Here is a 24,337-nt window from a genome sequence, read left to right on the forward strand (position 1 = left end):
TCAAGTCTAGTAGATCTAGGGCACCTATTTATTTTGGGGGGTTAGTGACCCACATTGCTAAAAAAACACCTAGGTTGGAACCCGGATGGGCATAGGAAAGTTGTAGGATCAAACCTCATGGACCTAGCCTATTTAGGGAGTTTGAACTGGGTGCAACCCGTGGGGGTGACGCTTGGTGGATAGTCCACCGAAAATCGGGTAGGAGGGACCAAGCCTTCACCTTACCCAACCCCGGCTTGACCAAATTTGAGAAGGGGAAGCCTTCTTACACTTTCGAGATTACCAGTAAAGGTGAGGTTCAACCACCTCACCCTTCACCACAACCCCACCAATCTCCCCTAGACCACTCCCCCACTCACCATTCACCACACTACCCACCACCTCCACCCTTCACCTATGGTATACCCACTTCCTCGGTCGACTATAACGTCGACCCCAATTCCCCTTATGACTTTTCGGCTTTTAGGAGCCAATTAGATCGTATCGAGATGGGGCGAGGGAGAGTTGAGGGTATGATGCAAAACTTAGATTCTAGGTTAAGCACCTTGGATGGGCGGGTAGGACCCATAGAGAGGAACCTCGGGAGGGGTCTATACCCCATGTATGATGATTATGCCCGTCGTGGGGCTATCCCCCGCATTCCCTTGCTCCCGATTGGTTTCAATACCCCCAAGGAGGGTATTCTCACCCCGGTGCGTATGGTACTTATGTGGACTACTCTTTAGTCCATGGTTATGGGGGTGATGCTCCTTTTGGGGGTATGGGGGGAATGTGGACCCTAACTACTTTGCAGGTGGTTCGGGTTATGGTGGTGCTGGACCGAGCCAGGGTGGTGCCGGCTCGAGCCATGGAGGAGGATATGAGAGGATGGATGACGATGAGGAGTAGCTTCTCCTAGCTACCCTCCCAAGTCAATTAGGGCATTGCTTGATTTGGCTTGGGGGGAGATTTCTTGTATATATGGTAACCTTCTTTCTCTTTTCTCTATTTATTGCTTTCCTAGTATAGTTTTTATTGCTTTCTTTTATATGAAAAATACAAAAAAATTGAAAAATATAAAAATCCAAAAATACGTTCCAATGAATTGTAAATTATGCTTCCCTGTGCCCCTTACTTGAGAAAATTATTTTGATTCTTGGTATTTGATGATAGGCATTGTGGATTAGTTGATCATGATTTGATGTTTGATTGCCTTGAAACCTTAACATGCGTCAAATTTTTCCAACTACTTGTGAATATAGTGCTTGACTAGTTGATTTGGTAAGGAATGTGTGATAGTTCCATAGTTCCTGGTATGTCAATGAATTTGAGTATTGGTTTGCAACTATTAGTAATGTTTATATGATTCATTATTATGCACATTGAGGAGGACGAAGGCATTTGTTCTTTTAGGTAGCCTCCAGATATTGTAGATACATTTGTTCCCTTCTTGCTACCCATGTTGTTGCCTTGACTTCTTGTTGTTTATTAGCCATATTACAAACCTTTTTTGCCCCATTGGTTACTAGTCCCAAGCTTGGCTTGGGGGAGCTATTAGTGAGTGAGGTGAGGGAGTTTGTAGTGTGCTTATTATTTGCACAATTTGGGTGGGTTTTGAGAAGTTGTTTTGTTGTTGATCATGTTTATTTTTGATGAGTTTGAGAGTTATATTTTCTTGAAAAATAAAGCATGATGTTATATATGAAGAAAAAAAAAGAGAAGTTCCAGAAAAAAAATATGTTGAAAAATAAATGGACTTCAAAAGAAAAGAAAAAAAAGTGTTCAAATGTTCTAGTTTGAGGTTGATCAAAGAAAAATAATTTTGAGCTTCAATGAAAAATTCAAGTTTGGAAATAAAGTTTGTTTATTCACTCTATTTCTTCATTATTATATCTTATGAGTGAAATTGTAAGAGTTGGGATTATTTATTATGATTGAAGTATATTTGGTTGATGTTAGAGTTGGTTATTTAGGAGATGTTGATCATTATTTATTATGATCATGGGTTTTGATAGGATTTGGCTCCATTAATACATAGTTTTTCTCTCACATAATCTCAAATTTATCCTACCCTTTACCCTAGCCTTACATTACAAGCTTTAAAGACCTTTCGACCTTTGTGCATAGAATTTTATGAATGTGAAAGTGTTGTTTATCAATGCAAGTTATGATTTGGCATATTTCGAGTCGACTAGTAGGATTGAGCGCTCATTGTTTTATACACACGAGAGTGTGATTTGGGAGGGCATTGTTCACATAAAGGGGTTGGATGGAGAGCGATCGAGTACATCTTTTACTCGCCACAAAAATGAGAGTTGAGTGCGTGAGCACTAGTCTTGAATTCGATATGCTCTTGTGGTTTACTCTATTTGACAATTGTTAGGGAAGATTGATAATTAGATGGATTTGATTGGTTGATTTTGAAGCATGTTTATTTGATTTACCCTGAATCGTTTGTGTTTGATTTTTACTTTTGGGGTGAAAGATATTTATTGATTCATTGATGAGATCTTTGCTTAGGGACAAGCAAAGGTTTGGCTTGGGGGAGTTTGATGTATCCATTTTATATAATAATTTACCCCCGTCCCTTAGTCATAATTAGTAGTGTTTTTGGCTCTTTAGAGCCATTTTTATTACTAATTGGTGTTTTCTAGTGTTTTCGTAGATTTGGTTGACTTTTGCAGGGATTTATGCTTTTGGAGTATTTTCTCGAGTTATTTTGGAGTAATCACGAGCATTGGAGAAATACGACCATCTTTGAAGCCCAAGGCCGGTTAGAGTCATCGAGCCAGTGATTAAGGGGTCGATAATTGGGATCCCGAGGTATTTGGACCGAGTATTCAAGACCCGAAGAGGAAATCCGGATTGGGCCGAGAAATCAAGCCCAATCGAAGTCCGAGCCTCGAAGTGAAGCAAGGGCTCGATCGGGCAAGGTCTAGAACGATCGGGCGCGGCGTTGCTTGGTGCTGTGCGTGCCTATAACGCGCCCGATCGTGTGAGCGTCTAGCACGATCGGGCGATGCTGCTGAGAAGGAACGCGAAGAAAAAGGCGGGCCCGATCGGGCGGCCCTTTGCCCAATCAGGCGCGTGTTTCTATAGGACCTGATTAGTTAGTTATAATTTTTGTTTTAGGAAACGTTTATATACGAGTTTTATACGGAATTTTGATCATCTTCTTTCCTTAGACTTTCTCTCTCTACTTAGGATTTTTCTCTCTCTTAACTCTTCTCTCAACTCTTGTTCTTAATTTTTCCATTAATACAGATTAGTTTGGTAACTATTTCTTTTCTCTTAATCTTAGTTGTTTATTTTATTTCTTTCATCATGACTAGTTTTATTGCTTTGATTAGTTCAGTTTTTATTATGAGTGAGTTGTTCTCTTTCTAGGGTTTATGGGGATCCATGAATAATATGAAGGGGTAAGTTATTGTTGTTGATTGTCAATGCTAGATTAATTTCCTATTGATTGATTTAACGCCCTGTGACTAGATTTGCGCAGATCTTTTATGCATGAGTTTGACAATATTGATTCGAGATTCGACATATGAGAATTGATATTTAGGTCTAGTTTCAATAGGAAGGTTAATTTATAAATGGTTAGGTCGAGATTCGAAAGATGAGATTTAATACCGGTAAATTAATTGTGTGATTATAATACGTAGCGAAAGCCCTTTATAATCTGATTAATATTTGCATGGATGAATGATTATTTTACTCTACCCTGGAATATTATTTATTGGTGAACCTATGCCCTAGATCCTTCCATATATTGTTTTCTCCCTATTCTTAACTTTCGTAGTTTAGTTTCATATTCAACTTTTATATTGGTTACCAAATAATCTATATTATATTAATTAATTAGAAATAGAAAGACTCGTTTCTCTGTGGATTCGACCCTACTTCCCTACTTGCATTAGTTAGAGGATTTAGGTATTACTTTTGATTTGGGGATACGACTTTACCCTGTCAGCCCCATTGCTTTTCCTTCTCTTTGTGGGCTTGTTTTTCTTTGTAGATTTCATAATGTCTGACGCTTCTGATAGTCAGAACAAGAGTGAGCCCCTAACGGCCACTGGATCGGATTCTCCTTCTCGATCTTCTCTTTCAGGTGAGCGCCCTGCGCACACTTCCCCTGTTTCTCCTTCTTTTTCTCCTATTCCTATACAGGCAGTTATGCCTTCTGACTGTCCCCCCGCTGCGAGCGGGGTGGGTACTGCTGCGACTCCTGCTGCCGCGTCTAGGTTAGGCAGTAGTCATCCCGCTGAGGGTAGTGCTTTTCTCCCTTTCCAATGCAAACCCCGTCCTGATTTCTTTGATGCTTATTGTGAGCGGGTGCTCATGCTGGATGGGATTCCTGTATCCCATCTCACCCGTTTAAGGATGCGCAAAATGCGCCATAAAATGTTAGCTGACGCTGTCAAGGCTAATCTCCCTGACGTGTCTCTTGTTAGCCCCATTCCCCATGTTCAGCCTTTAAACAGTTTTGCTTGGCTTGATGACATGGCTGACGTGCATCGGTTTGACCATTATGTAGTGCGAGGTGGCAGCACTAAGAATCCATCACCATCTCCTTCTCCGGCTTTTCAATCGGGCATGATGACTGAGTCTCCCGATGACCGCTCTTATTATGACTGTAAGCCTACTTATGTTGTGGAGTCCGTAGAGGAGGGTAAGACCGAGTTCTTTCTGGATGACAAATGTTATGGGCCCAAAAATTGTGTGCTGGACTCCAGTTGGCGTAAAGATGCTAAGAGGCTGGATCTTGCTGCTATTGGGTAGAAATTCTATAGTTTTGGTGAGGGCTATGAGCTAGCTGGTTCTTACTGCTGATGGTGCGAAGCTATCCCCTTCTCCTGTTGGTCACATTGCTGTGTTTGCTTCGCAGCTGGACTTGGGCTTGAGGTTCCCTCTGGACCCCACCCTGGAGAAGCTGCTACGTGCCTTCAATACTGGTATATCCCTGGTGCATCCTGCTTCCCTTCATACTTTGATCTGCTTGCTGTGGTTTTTGAGGTTTCGAAGCTATCCTGAGTCCTTGCATCTGTTCAAGTCTTTGATGAGCCTGAAGAGATCTGCTTCTGGGACTGAGTCCGGGTGGTATTATGTTGCTCCAAAGGAGAGCAGGGTCTTGTCCTACCCGAAACTTGGTCGTTTCAGGGATTGGACTGGTAAGTTTTCCTGGGTGAAGGTGCCTTTTAATTTTGCTGCGCCGCGCAACTTTAGGGAGATCCACACTAACATGGATGGAGTTATCGTCTCCCCCTCTAAGCTTGCCCGTGAGATAGAGGCTTTTGAGGCTCTACAGGGAGCGGGAACTGGTGACTCCTAGTTTCCCAAGATCTGGCTGCCCAACTCCATATACATTGTGGGCATGACAAGTTTCCCAAGATCTGCCCTTCTCCTTTCAGGCTATGACAAGTTGGACAAACGTATCCTTGGGTTGGCTGATAATTGGAAGGACCTTTTGACTGCTACCCCTGAAAATCCCTCCGAGCTTTTTGACACACTGGAGGTGTATGCAGGCTCTCTGAAGGGTGAAGTGCGTTTGGCTCCTGCTGAGCTGCGGGCTGTTGTTGGCACTACAGCTACCGCTGACCATAATGGGTCCAGTCGCGCTGAAGTTGAGCCTTCATCCTTCACTGTTGGGAGCAGGCGCGAGACTCGGCCCGCTCCTTGAAGGGCGGCTTCAGAATCTGAGGGGTTAGTGGCGCCTGATGCTTCTCCTGAGAAGCAATCTGTCGCGGCTTCCGGCCGGGTGGCACCTCAGACTTCTGCTGCCAAAAGGCAACGTGATCAAGCTTCTGATGATCCTAAAACTACTGCTGATGATTTTGCTGATAGTGTTCTCCATTTTCCCCCTGAGGGGGCTGAGACCACTATCGTGGGTGAAGAGCCCATTTCTTCTGATGAGTATATTTTGCTCTTTTCTTCTATCGCTGGTGATGCTGCTGCTGCGAAGGATACTGTTGTCCCTTCTACTGCAGCTACTAACTTCCAGCTCCCTGATGAGACTATCATGGAGCTTCCCAAGTTTCCGCTATCATGGAGCTTCCCAGGTTTCCGCCACGTCCCTCTAGGCTGAGAGGGCGGCTTTGAAGTGCTTCCAGAGGTGGGTTCTCCCAGGAAGGGGGTTCTCACCAGCGGGATCGTCCAGTTATTAACTTGGAGGATGATCCAATGTCCTCCACCCCTGCTGGAGATGAGCCTGAAGCGAAAAAGGCTCGCACCTCCCCTGGCCCTGATCCTCTTGCGTCTACATTTGCCAACACTGGGCTTCCAGGTGGGAATGCTGATAGGGGGGATGCTCAGAATTCCAGTGAACTTAACCGTTGTGTTTACCAATTCTTGAGTGATGCTTTTGAGAACCCTCTGTCTACTACCTCAATTTTTGCTGGGGGGGTACTTTCCACCCTACTGGAGCTATTGAGTTTTCTGAGGTTCCAATTGATGTCCATCTTCGCCCTATACTCTGCCCTACTAGAGATTAGAATGCTCCCTTTCGGCCCCTGATGAATGTGAGGGCTGACGAGTCTTTGTTTGTGGACAATCCTCAGAAGGGTGGTACTTTGGGGTATCGCTTGACTCAAGGAATTTGTCTCCCCGCTGATTCTACGCGTGACTCAGTTAGTCTTCCTGCTGCTACGGCTTGTCACGATTTGCAGAAGGTTAGTTTCTGCTTCCATCTTTTCTTCTTCTTTTTCTGCTAATTCTCTTGTTAATGCGTTGCTTTGTTTTGCTTTTGGGTGAATCCTGCCTTGGCTTACTCCTTTTATTCTCTGCCCTTTTTTGTAGCTCGTCAGGTATGTTGGAGATTTATCCAATACCTTGCTGTCAGTGGAAAAGGAGTATTGGAATAAGGGCATAATTCTTTCTCACAAGAGCTTAAAGGTCCAGTAGGATCAGGCTGAGAGGAATGTTATGGCCAATGAGGTGACTCCTCTAAGGAAGAGGGCGGACGCTCTGCAGCTCCAATTGGGAGAATTTCAGCTCACTCAGACCAAGTTGAAGAGTTGCGAGGAACGGTTGGAGACCTCTCAAGCCAGGGTCAGACGTCGGAGGCAGAGATTGCAGATTTCCGAGCTGGACACATAACTGAGCTGGAAGCTGCCAGGAAGGAGGCACTCAAATTTTTTGTGCTCTCCCCTTCTTTTTCTAAGCTATTGGCTGATCGCCATGATGGTGGATGGGAGGCTGTGGCTCGGTGTGTTAGCAGCTTGTATGGTGAAGGTGAGCAGCAGGCTCGTTTCAACGCTTTTTAGGCTGCAGGCGAGGCTGGTTTATTTGATCTCCCCGCTGACCACCCCCGTGTTGCTGGCTGCAAGATTCCTAACCAGGCTGTGCTGAACTTGGAATTTCCTCTCTGCCCTGACGTTACTGTGGCTATTGGAGTGGAGTCTTTGGCCGGTGATCAATAAAGGTTATGGCGGCTGTCACCTTCTTACTCTAGTGGTTCTTCTGAGTTTCCTTCACCCAGATCTGTTGTAACTAGGTAGTTTTTGTTACTATCTTTGGGGTGTATAGCCGCCAAAGATTATGATTCCTTGTGTCTTCTCAGAATACTTTATCTTTTGTTGCTGGGTCCGCCCAGCTTAACTTGAATTTGTGCTTCCCTGACTTTACTTGCTAAGTGTTTCCTTATCCTGGTGGACGAGGGCTCAGCTTTGCATATTTTGTAACTGACCTGCTGAATGTTTATTCTACCCTGGTCGGCAGGGGTTTAGCTTTATATTGTATGCACTTTGTGATCTTATTCTACTGTTTTGCCTGCTGTTTATTTCGTTGCCTGCATATTTTCCTGGGACTGAGTACTTTAGCATAGCAGTATCTAGATCTTTAGCATAGCAGCTTATTTATTACATTTGGTGAAGCCTCGTAGGTTAGGCCTCCCTGTGTTCTTAATTTGGCTGCTGAGTGCCTCTTTGCTTCTTTGCTTTCTGCTGTGCTTTGGCAGGAACTTTAGTGAACTTTATTCTTCCTGTTCTATTTGTTTTGAGTGCTTGTGCATTATGCACTCTATTGAACTCTGATAGAGGTTTACTTGCACGCTGGTTAGTTTATTCGGTTGTTGCCTGTCTGGGCGTTATTCCGCTTGCTTTGCTAAGACTTATTTGTGTCAATTAGCTTTCTGATTGCTTCTCTTATGTCATTCAGATTGTTTTGCTGCGACTTATTTTGTGTCGTTCATCTTGTTTGTGTTGTGACTTGTTTTATGTCATTCAGCTTGCTTATGCTGCGACTTGTTGTTTTGTGCCGCTTACTTCTTTTCGTAAGGGCTTGTTGTATGTCTATCTTCCCCTTTCCTCTCCCCTTCAAAGAGGTGAGATATGTGGGACTAAGAGAACCTTAGTGTTGCCCACGTAGCTCATCTTCTTCATTTTCCTTTATCCCTCCTACTCAAGTTGAACGTGCCAGGCCTCCCCCTCAGGCGTCCCCGAGGTGGTGCCCTGTTTTACTTTGAGAAGGTGAGGTGAAGCTTTATAGAGGGATGCCTTAATTTGTCGCATAGCGCTAATTTGCCGCTTTGTGCTAGGGTGCTCTTTGCCTCTAACACTTGTGTGTTTGGTTTTATTTTTTTTATTTTTACTTCTGCATGTTAGTATATGATGCTAAAGCATGACATATTAAAACAAGTTTACGCAACATACTCCTCACGTAGAGGCTCGTACTTCATTGAATAAAAATGGCTCAAATGCCTTAATTAATATAACATGAACTAAATAGAGTTTTTGCAGAATTGAAACGACTATCCTTGTTTCTTCTTAATTTCATGTCTCTTAAACAAAATATTTCTTTAACACATCAGCATTGAAACTGTTTCTTAAGACCTGACCTTCTTGATCTACGAGGATGAATGCACCTGGTCCTACCTGCTCATGAATGATGAAAGGGCCTTCCCAGTTATCTGACAGCTTTCCATGCTGATTTCCTCTTCCCACTGCTGCTGTCCTTCTGAGGACTAAATCTCCGAGCAGGATCTCTCTGTGCTTGACTCTCTTGTTGAAAGCTTTGGAAATCCTACTCTTCTGGGCTGCCAGCTTGAGAGCTGCCTTTAGCCTTACTTCCGGCAGGAAGTCTAGCTCTTCCAGCATGCGTGCTTCGTTTCCTTGTTGTTCATAGTGTTGTTTCCTCAAACTGGGAACTTGCACTTCTACTGGGACGACTGCTTCAACCCCGTAGGCTAAGGTGAAAAGGCTTTTACCAGTGGACTCCTTCTCTGTGGTTCTATTTTCCCATAGGACCTCTAGGACTAGGTCTGCCCACAGGCCCTTGTATTCTTCTAGCTTCCTCTGCAGGGCTGTTAGGATCAGCTTGTTTGCTGCTTCTGCCTGGCCGTTACTCTGCGGGTGGCAGAATGAGGCACTTGCATATTTGGTGCCCATTTCCTCCAGGTAATCCTTAATCGTGTGGCAGTCGAATTGGCACCCATGGTCAAAGAATGTGCACTGTGGCACCCCGAAACTTGTGATGATGTTTTTCCATATAAACGTCTTCACTTGGGCTGCCTTTATGTACTTTGTCGGTTTAGCTTCTATCCACTTAGTAAAATAGTCTACTGCCACTATGAGGTATTTTCTACTCGATGTCCCAGTGGTGAATGGTCTCAATATGTCCATTCCCCAGTGAGCGAACGGGATCGGGCTGAGGATTGGGGTCTGATCATTTGCTGGCTTGTTTATGACTGGGGAGTACTTTTGACACTTGTCGCATTTTTTCACGTATGCCAGCACGTCTTGAGACAGGGTTGGCCAATATGCACCCCTTCTCAAGAACTTCCACCCCTAATGCTTTTCCACCAATATGGTTGGCGCATATTCCTGAGTGGGCTTCCTCCATAATGCTTTCTTGCTCCCACTCTGGGATACACCTGAGCAGTGGCTTTGAGAAGCCCTTTTTGTTGAGCTCTCCATTTATTACCACGAACCAATTGGCGTCTTTCTTCACTTTCTTCGCTTGCACTTCATCGTCAGGCAGCGAGTCGTGAACTTTGTACGCCAGAATGTCTGCGAACCAAGCTCTTCACTGCCCAATGTCGTTTACCTGCTCCTTTTCAGCAATGCTGCTTTCCTCTAGGACTTCGACCATCACTGTCCTTGTGAGGCTCTGCAATGTGGAGCTGGCTAACTTTGACAAAGCGTCAGCCTGGGAGTTTCCTGCTCTGGGAACCAAGTCTATCTGAAAGTGAACCAGTTGGGCTGCCAGCTCCTTTACTTTAGTTACATATTTCAGCATAGCGGCTTCTCTAATCTCATACGCTCCCTGCAGTTGGCTTGCGACGAGCTGAAAATCAGTCTGCAAGTGGACTTTGCGGGCTCCGACAGCGATGCTCATACGCAGGCCTGCCAGCGCTGCCTCGTACTCTGCTTCATTGTTTGATGCTTTGAACTTGAACTTTATGGCGTACTTAAATACATTTCCCTCTAGGGATGTCATTATGACTCCTGCTCCGCTCCCTGTTTAGGCCGAGGATCCGTCTACTTCTACCTTCCAGACCCCAATGTCATCCTCTTTCTCCTCATAGGAGGCATCCACGATAAAATCGGCTAAGGCTTGTGCCTTGATGGCTGCCCTAGGTTTGACTTCAAACTCGTACTCAGAAAGTTTGATGGCCCACTTTAAGAGTCTGCCTGTTGCATCCATTTTCTGTAACGCTTTTTCCACCAGGCGATTTGTGAGGATTTGTATTACATGCGCGTCAAAATATGGCTTCAGCTTTCTTGCTGTTGTTACCACTACGAAGGCTAATTTTTCTACCAATGGGTACCTTTGTTCTGCCTCAGTCAGTACATGGCTCATGAAGTATATTGGCCTTTGCTGCTTTTGTCTCTCTACTAGTAGGACGACTGTGATTGTCTGAATTGATGCGGAGATGTACAGCTGCAACTTTTCTCTCAGCTCCGAGCTGATCATTGTTAGGAGCTTGGTAAGATGCTCCTTAATACCCTCAAAGGCTTCTTTTTCTGCAGCCCCCACTTAAATTCTCTGTTTCCTTTCAGTAGCTGATAAAAAGGCAAAGCCTTATCCGCTGACTTGCTGATGAACCTGGTCAGCGCGGCCATTATGCCTGTCAACCGCATGATATCTTTAATGCACTTAGGCTTCGGTAAGCTTAGGACTGCTTCGACCTTTTCCGAATTTGCATCTATTCCTCTCTCGCTGATCAGGAAACCTAAGAACTTTCCCGAGCTCACTCCGAAGACACATTTCTTCCGGATGAGTTTGATTTTGTACTTGTTCAAGGTAGCAAATGATCCTTCCAGATCCATGATATGCCCTGCCTGCGTGACACTCTTAACAATTGAGTTGTCAACATATACCTCAACATTTCTACCCTTCTGGTGCATGAACACTCTATCCATTGTCTTCTGAAAGGTTGCCCCAGCATTCTTCAGCCCGAAGGGCATAGCTATGTAAGTGTACACTCCCCCTTCGGTGATGAATGCGGTTTTCTGCCGGTCTGGTTCATGCAGGCTGATCTGATGGTACCTTGAGAAGGCATCCATGAAGCTTAGCAAGGCGTGCCCGCTTGTTGAGTCCACCAACTGGTCAATCCACGGCAGCGGGTAACAGTCTTTTAGGCATGCCTTGTTGAGATCTGTGAAATCAACACACATTCTCCACTAGCCATTTGCTTTTTTCACCATGACCACGTTGGCTAACCACTCTGGGTAATCGCAAGGCTCGATGAATCCTGCCTCCAAGAGTTTCTCCACTTCCTCCTGGATTGCTTGATTTTTCTCTGTGGAGAAGCTTCGTTTTTTCTACGTGACTGGCTTTATATCCTCCTTCACATTCAGCCTGTGGACCATGACTGCAGGGTCAATTCCGGGCATCTCATCTGCGGAGAATGCGAAAATATCCTTGTTCCTTCTCAGCAGCTCTATGAGGTGTACCCCTACTCCAGGATTGATGTCTTTCCCGATCTTCACCATTCTCGAGGGGTCACCCTCTGTGAGCTCAACTATGACATGCTCCCCACTGGGGAGTGGCCTAGCCATTTCTTCCTTTGCGGGCTCAAAGTTTTCCATTGCTAGCTTATGCTTATCCTTCTCCCTGGGATATTCTTCGCGCTTCCTTTTTCTTGACTTCCTCTCAGCCTGCTTAGCGGACCTCCGTTCTGAGGTTGGCTGCTGCCTGGTCCTTGCAGGCTGCTTTAGAGCAGTTATGTAACATTGTTGAGCTGTCTTCTGGCTTCCCCTGAGCTTTGCTGACTGCCCTTCATTAGTTGTGTAGGCCATGGCGAGGTGGTAGGTGGATACCACTCCGCCTATCTTGTGAATGAGCGGTCTGCCCATGATCACATTATAGGGCGAAAGGGAATTTATCACAAGGAATTCTGCTCGAACATCACGCCTTTATGACCTCTCCCCCACTCGAACTGAGAGCTCGATTATACCTTCCGGGGTCAGCCCTGATCTATTAAACCCGATGACTTCGTAACTCACTGTAGGGAATATTTCAAGCATTACCCCTAGCTTGAACCCCACTGTGATCATACACTAAAGTACGGTGGCGTCCAAAGGGAAAGAAGATAGAGAAAAAGAGTCGCCAACAAGTTTTAGGAACTTCTAAACCGTTCACAGGGTAAAGGTTACACCCCTTAACAATCTAGGAGATCGTCAACTCCAATAGGTCTGGAACCATGACTGGTAGTTCGGGGATGAAGGTACAAATCCAACCTAAAAAAGATTGAACTTGCCCTAATAATAGGCCTCTACATTATTCTGATCGTATTCATGTGCGCTTTCTAACTAACATGCAATCAATAGGATTACCCTAAACCTGTTTATCTATGTTGGTTGAATATTAATGCACAAATAAAACTATTATTGGCGATCACTTGAATTATAATCATATTAACCCTAAACAAGATTATTAATTATCTTATTAAGCGTGATTACAAGTACCAATTCCCTTTAAACTTGCATAAAAGGTGTGATCAAGAAATAACAATAAATATAAAGCAACATAATAATAATAATAATAATAATAATAATAATAATAATAATCAAAATAATAATTATAACCATAATAATAATAATTAAAATAATGATGATCATAAATTATAACAATTATAATCATAATTAACATAATCATGTTAAAGCAAAATAATAATAGCAAGATCCTAGGCATGATACTAACAAGATTAATAACAAACCCTAGCATGTCACTAAGCAATAAAAATCAAAGCTTTAACCCTAACAAGATACTATTATGAATATTAGGAAGAGAATAAAAGGCATCACAGGAATCATGATTGATATAAGCAAATCACCCTAAATATCATACTAAAGAAAACATCCTAACATGATACTAGGAACATCCTAAATATGATACTAGGAATCAAAATAACAATCTAAGCATGATTTCTATATCATAAAATCAATAAATCAATTAAAGCACTTACTTGGATGCCTCGTACCTCTTTCTAATAACAAAATACACACGTTAGTAACTTCAAGGAAAATAATAATTGAAACAATGAAATTAAATAATTGAAATAGAGATTTGGGACCAAACCCTCAGAAATTAAAACCTTTTACGTCTAAGGCGAAGGCAACTTCGAATATGGCTAGGTATGTCTAGTGCTAATGTATGAGGAATTGTGTTTGTAAAAAGCTAGGCTTAGAAAGAGGGAGAGAATCAAGAAATTCTTGATGAGAGTTGATAAATGAGAGAAAAATGGTTAAAATTGATGAATGAAAACGGAATTTCTAGAAGGCTATTTCTAGAGAAAATCAGCCAAAAAGATAAAAAAATCAAAACAGAGTTCTGACGCGTAAAACGAGGTTAGCGCCAGACGCTGACATTAGCGCCAGGCGCCAAGCTTAGCGTCAGGCGCTAATGCTGGCGTTTGGTGCTGACTAAGTTATTGACGCGTTTTCTAAAATCAGATAGAAATTGTCGTACAGGAGGATAAAATCGTATTTTCCTCAAAAACATTCTTTTATTCTGATAAAAACTCTAAAAAGTCAACTAAAGTCAATTTATCAATGCTAATTGAATTAGGAATGAAAAGAACCGTCTAGAAGAATCTAGAAGACTAAAACCATTCCTAATTGCATTAGGAATGATAAATCTATATTAGACCCTCCTCTAGATCATTGGGCCGCATATAAGGCTCAAACCGGGCCCAGTTCAGTAATTTGGCCATAACTTCCTCAATATTCAATGGAATTGGGCTTATAATATATCGTTGGAAAGCTCTTTTCAAGCCCTATCCAACTACACTACTATTGGACCCATATCATGGACCAACCAAACTGGATTGGCTGTTTTCTTAAAATAGGTTTTCAAAAACTGAGAGAAGAGAAAAGAAATTAAAACTATCCGCAACACTAAACTTTCCACACATTCACTTCAATCGATTATGATTCGACGTGAAAGGTACTCATCACTGGGTTTGGTTTTGGGGAGACACAAATGGGTGTCTACACTCACCCTTTTCTAGATCCTTCTTGTCCAACTTCAGCTCGTTGAACGCGCTGATGTATATGATGTTGGCTGAGCTGCCTCCATCTATTAATATCCTGTCCACCTCCCAGTTCGCATTTCTCATTGTCACTACCAGTGGATCATCATGAGGGTAAATTATGCCTCCTGGTCATACTCGTCAAACGTGGATCTCGACTGCGTGGGAAGAGGTGGCCATCTACGCTTCTCATTGTAGTTTATTTGATGTATCATCGCCCGCAGGTCGGCTCGTGCTTTGTTCATTGTTTCTCCATGCACTAGACCTCCACATATCACATATACTCTGCCCTCTGGCTTACCATCTCTGTCTCCGTCCCCAGCGAGACCCCTATGGCTTCCTCTGCGGTTAGCGCGACCTGCTTTATCCTCGTCTCTTCTTCTGGGAGGGTCGTCGCGCTGCTTAAACTGATTTAGGTACCCTCTCCTGACTAGATCCTCTATGTTATCCTCCAGGTGTGTGCATTCATCAGTGGTGTGGCCATGGTCTCTGTGAAAGTCAGACCACTTGCTGGTATCACGGTTCCTATTGACCATCCTTGGAGGTCTTTGCCACTTATCATCAGCTTTGTTCATGCTGAAGATATGAGATCTTGAGTGGGTTAGCGGGGTATGCTGGTCGAACCTTCTAGGTCTTGGCCCTTTCTTTGGATCTGATTTTCTCACCCCCACTGCTCTGTCCGCTTCTCTACGACTTTGCTCGGTCCTGCTCGGCTAATCAACCCTAGGTGTGTTCTCTGCCCGGGTGACCTCTGCCCGCTTAACTGAGTCGCCCGGTGTCTTCCTACTCAGCATTGCTTTGTCAGTTTCGTCTGCTTTGATGATCTCATGCGCTTTACCCAGCGCTTCAGCTAGCGTTTTGAGGCTTTTACGCCCCATATACGCTCTGAATGGTGAGCCCGGTAGCAAGCCACTCTGCATTGCTAGCAGTGCTACCTCTTGACTCATGTTTGGGATGGTTGTTGCCTCTTTGTTGAATCTGGTGATGAACTCCCTCAGGGGTTCGTCCTTCCCTTGAACTAATGACATCAGCTCAGTTGTCATCTTAGTTCGGTCTACCAGGGTTATGAAATGCTCCATGAACATTCTCTTCAGCTGGTTATACGAGTACACGGAACATTTGGGAATGGCTCCGTACCACTCCGCCGCCAGCCCCTCCAGGGTTGGTGAGAATGCTTTACACCAAACTAAGTCCGTCATGGTGTAGAGTACCATATGATTCTCAAAAGCTGATATGTGGCTCTTAGGTGTTGTGGTTCCATTTTATCTAAAGCTCGACATCTTTACTTTCTCCATCGGTTCCTCCAGAATCTCCCGGCAAAATGGGGAATCATCTGAAACAACTTGGATTCGCGCTCGCTTGTCTCTTTCCGGACTTGATCCCTACTCTGAGGCTGGCGACCTGGGTTACCTCTTCCACACTCCATTCTCGATTAAGATTGCGATCTTCCAACTCCAATACCCTTTTTCTCAGCTGGACGAGCTCCTTCTGCTCAGGGGTGAGGGTTGTGGGCGCTGGCTTCTTTACTACGGGCTCCGCAGCTACCAATGTCGGTGACGGGCTTGCTCCCCTACCCATACTGGCAAGGACTGCCGTCATTGCTGCTAGCTTCTCTTTACTGCACTTAGAGAGGTTCTGCAGGATGGCTGGCATGTTTACGGGCTGCGGTTTCTGGGTTATAGGTGCTGAAACAACGGGCTCATTGTTCGCGCCTGGTAACGGCATTCCGTATTTGAAAATGGATCTGGATCCTATCAGATCAGCCGGTTTCGACGCCGCTTTAACTGCAGCCGATGCCGATCCGATGGTGTTGGATTTCTATGTGATGGTCGATTTGGGTATTTCGGTGGATCCTTTGAGATCAATAGTTGCTATTGGTGTTTTTTGCGGTGTTTGATTAGCGTCGTTGGTTTTAGGTATGGGTGTTTGTACAGCCTCTTCTTCGGCCATGGTGGTTTGTTAACTAGTCCCTAGCTCAGTTGGTAAACCTCAGGTTAGATGACCCTTCCCCTCCTTCTAGCGCCAATTGTTCCAGGTATGGACCCAAGGGTTCTTTTGGGTGAGCTGGGTCCCGTCAACAACCTACACACGCTAGCACACGTAAACTGCCCTCGGGGGTGGCTCAAGGAACCCCCCTTCGAAGCTTAAGTTAGAGAGTGTTTAGAGAGAAAGTGTACTTAGAGATATATAGAAAGTGTAATAACTTGAGCGTCTAACCTCTTTTCCGTTGTACTTTACCCTCAATTTATAGGCGTACCATTTCCTTCATGGAGAGTTCAGCTTGGTCAGCCCTGCGGGCTGACTCCACCGGGCTAATGAGCCTTCCTTAATTGCCTTCTCAGCAGTGAGTGCGCACCCTGGGGGCTGGGCAATAGTTCAGCGGGAGCTATCCTATACAGTTATTATTATTAAAGTTATTATTATTAATACTATTACTAATGTTACTATTATTAATATTATTATTATTAATGTTCTTATTATTATTATTATTATTATTATTATTATTATTATTATTATTATTATTATTATTATTATTATTATTATTATTATTATTATTACTACTACTACTACTACTACTACTACTACTACTACTACTACTACTACTACTACTACTACTACCATTATAATTTAATAAATATTATAAATAAATGTGTATCATATTTAACATATGTTAATAGTAGAAAGATAAAAGACAACAGTTTATTATCTTCAAATTATTACAATCGCATATCACAATATATTAGATTAGCGTCTAACAGCGTGGTGAATTAACCATCCACTTCCATATGATTGTGATTATCATCATCTTCATTGTTGCTTTGATCTTGGTTGTTATTACCTTCATTGTCTCTTTATCATGTCGCACTATGTCCATACTATCTTTGCGCCATTGTGAATATATAGTTGAATATGTAGCTCCTATATTCGCATCATGTTGAATGATTGGTATGCCAAGCGTATTCATCCGAATAAAATTATGTAGTATGTCGGTTGCTATAATGATTGACATTTAACTCTTTTGTGACGCCTGTGGTATGTTATGTGATATCCTCCACATTTTTTTCAACTGTCCAAACGAACATTTCACCTTCATTCTTAACGATGAATGTAGCTTATTAAAATATTCTTTTAATCCTCTAGGTGGCATTGTTCTAAAATAAGGCATATGTACTCTTACTCCCCCGATGTACGACGTCATATATCCAAGAGTATTTGGATATGCCGAGTTCGCCAAATAATATTTTCCTGAAATATATAGATTTTAGAATATTTAGAATATTTTACACGAAATAAATTAAAAAATATATTTAATACGTAATTTAAGAATTAGAGTGTACCCGGAGGTGGATGGGGAATTAAATTTTTGATCTCCCAAATTTTCTTTCCACACCATGGTATCATGCACACTTTCTTCCCATCCGACATTAATAAATGTGTAAATTCTGTCAAACGAACAACAAGCCAAGACATTCCAACTTTTTTTTTCCAAGTCGATCACCGTGGTATCACTTACAATGGCATCGATAAGAGTTACAAACAAATCTGTAATTTAGTTTTTTTTAGGATCCCCATTTTAATACTGTCTTATAAACAAATTCATTTATGATGTGGGATATTGTAAATAATAAAATTATAAAATATTACAAGTCCATTACCTTCTACTATCGGATAATTTTAATACTTCTAGGTTTCTTTTAAAATATTTGTAGGGGATCTACAATATTTTAATAATAATAATGATAATTTTCTTAACAACAACAACAATAATAATAATAATAATAACAATAATAATAATAATAATAATAATAATAATAATAATAATAATAATAATAATAATAATAATAATAATAATTAATAAAAATAATAATAATAATAATCATAAAAATAATAATAAAACATAAATATTGATTAAAATTAAAAGTAGATTATTGAAACAATTATTATTATTGAATATTTTTATTGTTATTAATTATTATTTGAAAATAGAGCAGAGCAGATTTGTTTTGAGCAGAGCAGATTTGATTTGAGCAGAGCAAAGCAGGGCTCAGCAGAGCAGAGAAGGAGCAGAGCGGCTCTAAAGAACGGGGGCTAAGGGTATTAACTAATAACTTTATTTCTTAGGGGTAGTAATTAACAAATTTTCATTTATTGAGATAGTATAGTTAACAAATTTCATTTTTTTTATAATTTGAACTGAACTTGTTTTTTATTTTTTATTGAATCTAATCTTTGTTTTTTACTTGATCTGATTGTTTGAATTGACCACGTGTACAATAATTTGTAAATAAAAATATATTAAGCAACCTTTTGTTGAATTCATAATAATATGTTTTATTTTATTAATATGTAATTTTCATGAATTTAATTTTTAAAAAAATCACACATAAAACGCTAAAATATGTTACCATAACTTAGGGCCTGTTCTCATTGACTAAACTCAGTTGAATTGAACTGAACTGAACTAAACTAAACTAAACTGAATTGAGCTGAACTGAACTGAATTGAACTGAACTGAACTGAATATTTTATAAGAGAAGGAAATTAGGAGCTGAGCTGAACTGAACTGAACTGAACTAAACTGAAATGAACTGAGCTGAACTGAACTGAACTGAACTGAACTGAACTGAGCTGAGCTGAACTGAACTGAACTGAACTGAACTGAATTTCAACGTAAGAGAACATACCCTTACTTTTTTATTTTTTATTTATTATTTTTTTTTATGATCTGAACTTAAATAAGTAAAACTAAGACACAAACCATGGATGTACCGATGGGAAGACAAAAATTTAGTAAGTAACACCGTTAAAAAGTATATCATAGAGTTAAAATAATTAAGGAAAAGACTATAATATCCCTTTTAAACATCTAATGTCTCGATTTGTGTGTCGAAAATTGTTCGATTAAAGTTTTGAGAGTCATGTTAGGCCTTAAAGAACCAAATTAACCTCGAAATTAGCAAAAACAAATAACGCAAATGTCTCATATGCGTGTCAAAAAATGTCTTGATTTGCGTGCCGCTACTTTTTTGTGATAATTATTGTTTAGTTAAGGTTTTAGGGGTCATTTTGACCCTTTATGGGTCAAAACCGAACTCGAAATTGTCAAAAAATTAAATTAACGAAAATATCTCATTTTGCATGTCATAATATTTCTTATTTTTTATCATGACACGCAAAACGAGACATTTTCGTTAATTTTTTTTTATAATTTTGGGTTCGATTTAGGTCCATAAAGGGTCAAAATGATCCCTAAAACCTTAACCGAACAATTGCTATCACAAAAAAGTAACGGCACGCAAATCGAGACATTTTTTTACACGCATATGAGACATTTGTGTTAGTTTTTTTTTTCTAATTTTGAGGTTAATTTGAATCATTATGGACTAAAATGACTCCCAAAACTTTCACCGAATAATTTTCGACACGCAAATCGAGATATTAGACGTTTAAAAGGGGTATTATAGTCTTTTCCTTAATTATTTTAATTTAATGAAACACTTTTCAAACCATGGGTGTACCGATGGGAAGACAAAAATTTATGAGTGTATCAATGGGAAAAGTCAAAACCACGGTTGTACCAATGATTTTCCTATTTAGATTCCTAAATATAATTGTTGGGGATTGTGATTTATTGTGCATTGTTTAACAGCAATGGCTGGAAGCATGACATTCAGGGCACTTTTCCTAGCAATTTACTCGATAGTATAAGCCCTTAAATTGATAATTATTCAGACTATTATATTAAATTACTGTAAAATGTATCTGATATATGATCTCGTAACTGGTCATATTACCTCATTTTGCTCCTGTATTCTAAAAGACATGATAGAGTGAGAATTTACTGTATATGGAAGATCTGAAATAGCTAGATTAATATATTTATTTTAATTCCAACGCAGGTTGAAGAAATTATTAGGGGAAGGAAATTAATTGGTAATTGGGAATTTTAGTAGTTGTTATTTTTATTTTATTTCATTTTTTGTTTAATTGATATCATTGATTATTTTTGGCTATGTACATACATATTAATTAATCATTTACAGGTTGAAAATGTCATCTCCCCGATTCATCCAAGTGAAATCGATCAGGAGGATCGAATGAAATTTAAAGTTGGGGAAAATGACAATAACTATTTGTTTGCACAAATATTTATTGATTATATTAAAACTGTTAGAATAAGCGTTTGGGAAGTTAAACATAAAACAAACGGGAATTTATGGTATACATAACCTTAGGCAGATTATAAGTGTAGTTTTTTTATTTTAGATTTAGAATTAGATAATTATTGTTGTGATGTTTTGATGTTCAAACCAAGCATATATTTACTGGTATACAAAACTGAACAAGATTGACATATATGCTATATATATATAACAATATATATATATATATATATATATATATATATATATATATATATATATATATATTGCTGAAATTAGTAAGAATACAAAAACTCTTTTAAGATTAGTTTTAGTTTTGATTTTAATGAATATTTCACCAATTTAATAGAGCCATTAGGGTTTTTAGACAGTAGCAGATCTAAGTTCAAAGCTACGAGATCAATTACTCAACCCACATGATTATATGAGTTAATTATGTACAATATAATATTTACGTAGTTACTCGTAATTTGTTATTTTATAAATAATTTTACGTGATTTGTTAATGCATAAATGGTTTTAATATTATTAGTTTTAACTAATTTTATTTGAGTTAAGCATACAAATAGGGACTAAGTTTTTACAATTTTCACCTTTTGGTGACTCACTTTTTTTTCGCCTTTTGGGCACTCAAGTCACTTTTCCGGCCATTTGACCACACTAGGGTATTGCTAACTCACTGCTAACCACACATGTAATAAAAAAAAAAGTAAAAACTTTTTTAGCTTTCATTATCCCAAAAAAATAGAGAATAAATTATTAAAAATTTAAAACTAGTCTTGCTCCCTTATTCATTAGCCATTCATTAGCCATGATCAACCAGAAAATTCAATAACGACATGATAAATGAATCTCCTTCCATCTCATTGATTCATGGCACAACCCATTTGCTAGGTGCCTTATCTAACAAATTTCCACAATTTGATTAAGGGATTCGACCAAGGGCAAGTAGTTCTCAAGCATAAGTCAAAAGACTAAAGATTAAATCTTTAGTCTCTTTGATTTCAGATCTCTATAACCACCATACAATGGTCATCCTCTCCATAATTATTTGTTGGGGCAGTCTATGAACTCCCATAAATAGTATCAAGGGCTGACCCGACCCGATAACCTAACTCAACCCTGGCATGTAGACCCAGCAAAGTTGTTAAATTAACTATATTGTGGTGCCTGTAGATATTTGTTGTTCGAGTTCTTCATCAACTACGGTGAATTTTTTTTTTTTGGTTTGGGAGTAGTTGGAGTTTTTGATCTCCGATCCTTGGCATGGAACATTTTCTCAAACTACTACTTGCTAGTAAATTACTTTATAAAGGTTGTTAAATTAACATGCTCAATTTTTTTGTAGTTAATGACTTCAGTATATCTTATTATGAAATTTAACTCAGTTATAGACAAGTTAAAGCCACAAAGAGCAAACAACAAATTACTACTTGAATCCTCAAACAAATGCCCCAAAAAATTGATTGTAGCTTACAATTGATGAACAAATATACTGTATAAGATTTTAAAATGAAATTCTGAAAACTAGAAATTTTTTTATTTTTTTGTAAAATAAATGAGGTAAAATGACTCACTTTTCTTAATCCAAGGGACTAACATTTTAACCAAAGGGACTAACATTTTGAAGGGAGTTTTTAAAATTTTTGCCGGAAAAGTAACTTGAGTCCCCAAAAGTTGAAGAAAAAAAAGTGAGTTCCCAAAAGGTGAAAAATGCAAAAACTTAGTCCCTACTTGTATGCTTAACTCAATTTTAGAATAATGTATTTATTAAAAAAGAGAGTTTAGATTTTCCACTGACACTATAATCGCAGAACGTGAGAGTGTTGATAAACTGATAGTAGATTTGTGAAATAGAATTGAAAGCAATTTTGATTTGTCAATGCCTGCAACTTAATACACACATACATGGATATAATGATTTATGTGTTTCTTTGATTTTTCTTATAATCAATGAAATTCCTTAAATCGATGTCAAAAGATATGCTAAAAAATTTAAAGAACTTGACATTAAATATAGTGAGTTGCAAAGCATTTTTGGTATAACAATACCAAGTAGGGTGGAAAAGTACGTTTAGAAATATAAGTGAAAATTTGGCTAACCGGAAAAAGAAAAAGGAAAAGGAGAAAGGATTTGAAGGGGAGGGGGAAAGACAGGGTGGAGCTGTGCTATGTCAATCAACACAACAAACAGCACTTTGATAGAGTATAAAAACATATTTGTCAAGAATGTGTATTCTTGGTTTGTATTCCATGTAAACAAGGTATTTATACAACCTAAAGTAAGGCTTTTAATATAGCTCGTTAACATACTAAATACAATATATACGGGCTTGGCTTAACACCCCCCCTCAAGTTGGAGCATGCAAATCACAAATGCCCAACTTGCCAAGTAAATACATAAATTGTTGCTTGCTCAATGCCTTAGTGAAAATGTCTGCTAGCTGGTCCGTGGTCTTCACATATGATGGTCGAATAACCCCTTCCTGAATTGCATCCCGAACATAATAACAATCAACCTCAATATGCTTAGTACGTTCATGAAATACCGGATTCTGCGCAATGTACAACGCAGACTGACTATCACAAAATAAACTCATCGCTTGCGGATGCGAAACCCCTAAACTGTCAAGAAGAGCCTTCAACCATTTCAACTCATCAGTGGCCTTAGACATCGTACGATACTCAGATTCTGCAGAAGATTTAGCTACTGTATCCTGCTTCTTAGTCTTCCAAGAGATAGGGGAATTTCCAAGGAACACCAAATAACCTATAATCGATCTCCTCGTAAGAGGGAAACTAGCCCAATCCGCGTCACACCAACCTGCCAAATGTAAGTCACAATCTGATCTCAAAAGAATACCTTGACCCGGACAACCCTTCAAGTATCTCACCGTACGAAGAGCTGCCTCCCAATGATCTTGACGAGGTTGATGCATAAATTGGGACAAAATATGAACTGTGTATGCCAAATCTGGTCTAGTAAAAGACAAATAGATCAAACGACCCACAAGACGCCGATACATTTCGAGATCTACAATAGGAGGTGCTTCTGATTTTGCCAGAGTGTGGTTTTGCTCAATTGGAGTACCTGCCGGGCGTGCCCCTAATAAACCCGACTCCGCAATAATATCAAGAGTATATTTCCGTTGGCACAAAAATATGCCTTCCGGACTGCGAGCAACCTCAATACCAAGGAAATATTTCAACACACCCAAATCTTTCATATGAAAACAATCACTCAAATACGCCTTAAAATCAGAAATCACAGAAGCAGAGTTGCCAAAAATCAATAAATCATCAACATACACCAGAACACTAAGATGGACATTCCCTTGATTCAGAGTAAACAGAGAATAATCAGAATATGACTGTTTAAAGTCATACCTTTTGAGTGATCCTGCAAGTTTGGCAAACCAACAACGGGGTGCCTGACGTAGACCATAAAGCGATTTCCGAAGACGAAAAACCATTCCTGGTTTGCTACCATGAAACCCAGGGGGTGGCTTCATATATACCTCCTCATCAAGATCACCATGAAGAAAGGAGTTGTGAACATCCATTTGATGCAATTCCCAATTTTTCGCAGCTGCAACCGCTAAGAAAGTCCGAACGGTGACCATTTTAGCCACAGGAGCGAACGTCTCATTATAATCAATGCCCTCAACTTGGTGATTGCCAAATATGACCAGACGAGCCTTTAATCGTTCAACTGTACCATCAG

At 40.2% G+C, this 24,337-nt stretch overlaps 1 protein-coding gene across 1 annotated transcript; it reads right to left on the bottom strand.

The window, feature by feature from the left end:
• Positions 1-15,162: 15,162 nt before the first annotated feature.
• Positions 15,163-15,648, bottom strand: LOC145637050 (uncharacterized). Its single transcript, XM_081688565.1, has one exon. It carries the CDS (start codon positions 15,646-15,648, stop codon positions 15,163-15,165), a length of 486 nt encoding a protein of 161 aa, XP_081544691.1.
• Between the last annotated feature and the right edge of the window lie 8,689 nt (positions 15,649-24,337).

The sequence above is a fragment of the Chenopodium album genome, chromosome 6 (genome assembly GCF_948465745.1).
Source record: "Chenopodium album chromosome 6, dcCheAlbu1.1, whole genome shotgun sequence".
NCBI lineage: Eukaryota > Viridiplantae > Streptophyta > Magnoliopsida > Caryophyllales > Amaranthaceae > Chenopodium > Chenopodium album.

Excerpts from the sequence above, each read along its gene's own strand:
- LOC145637050 (XM_081688565.1), bottom strand. The coding sequence starts at position 15,648 with ATGACGGACTTAGTTTGGTGTAAAGCATTCTCACCAACCCTGGAGGGG.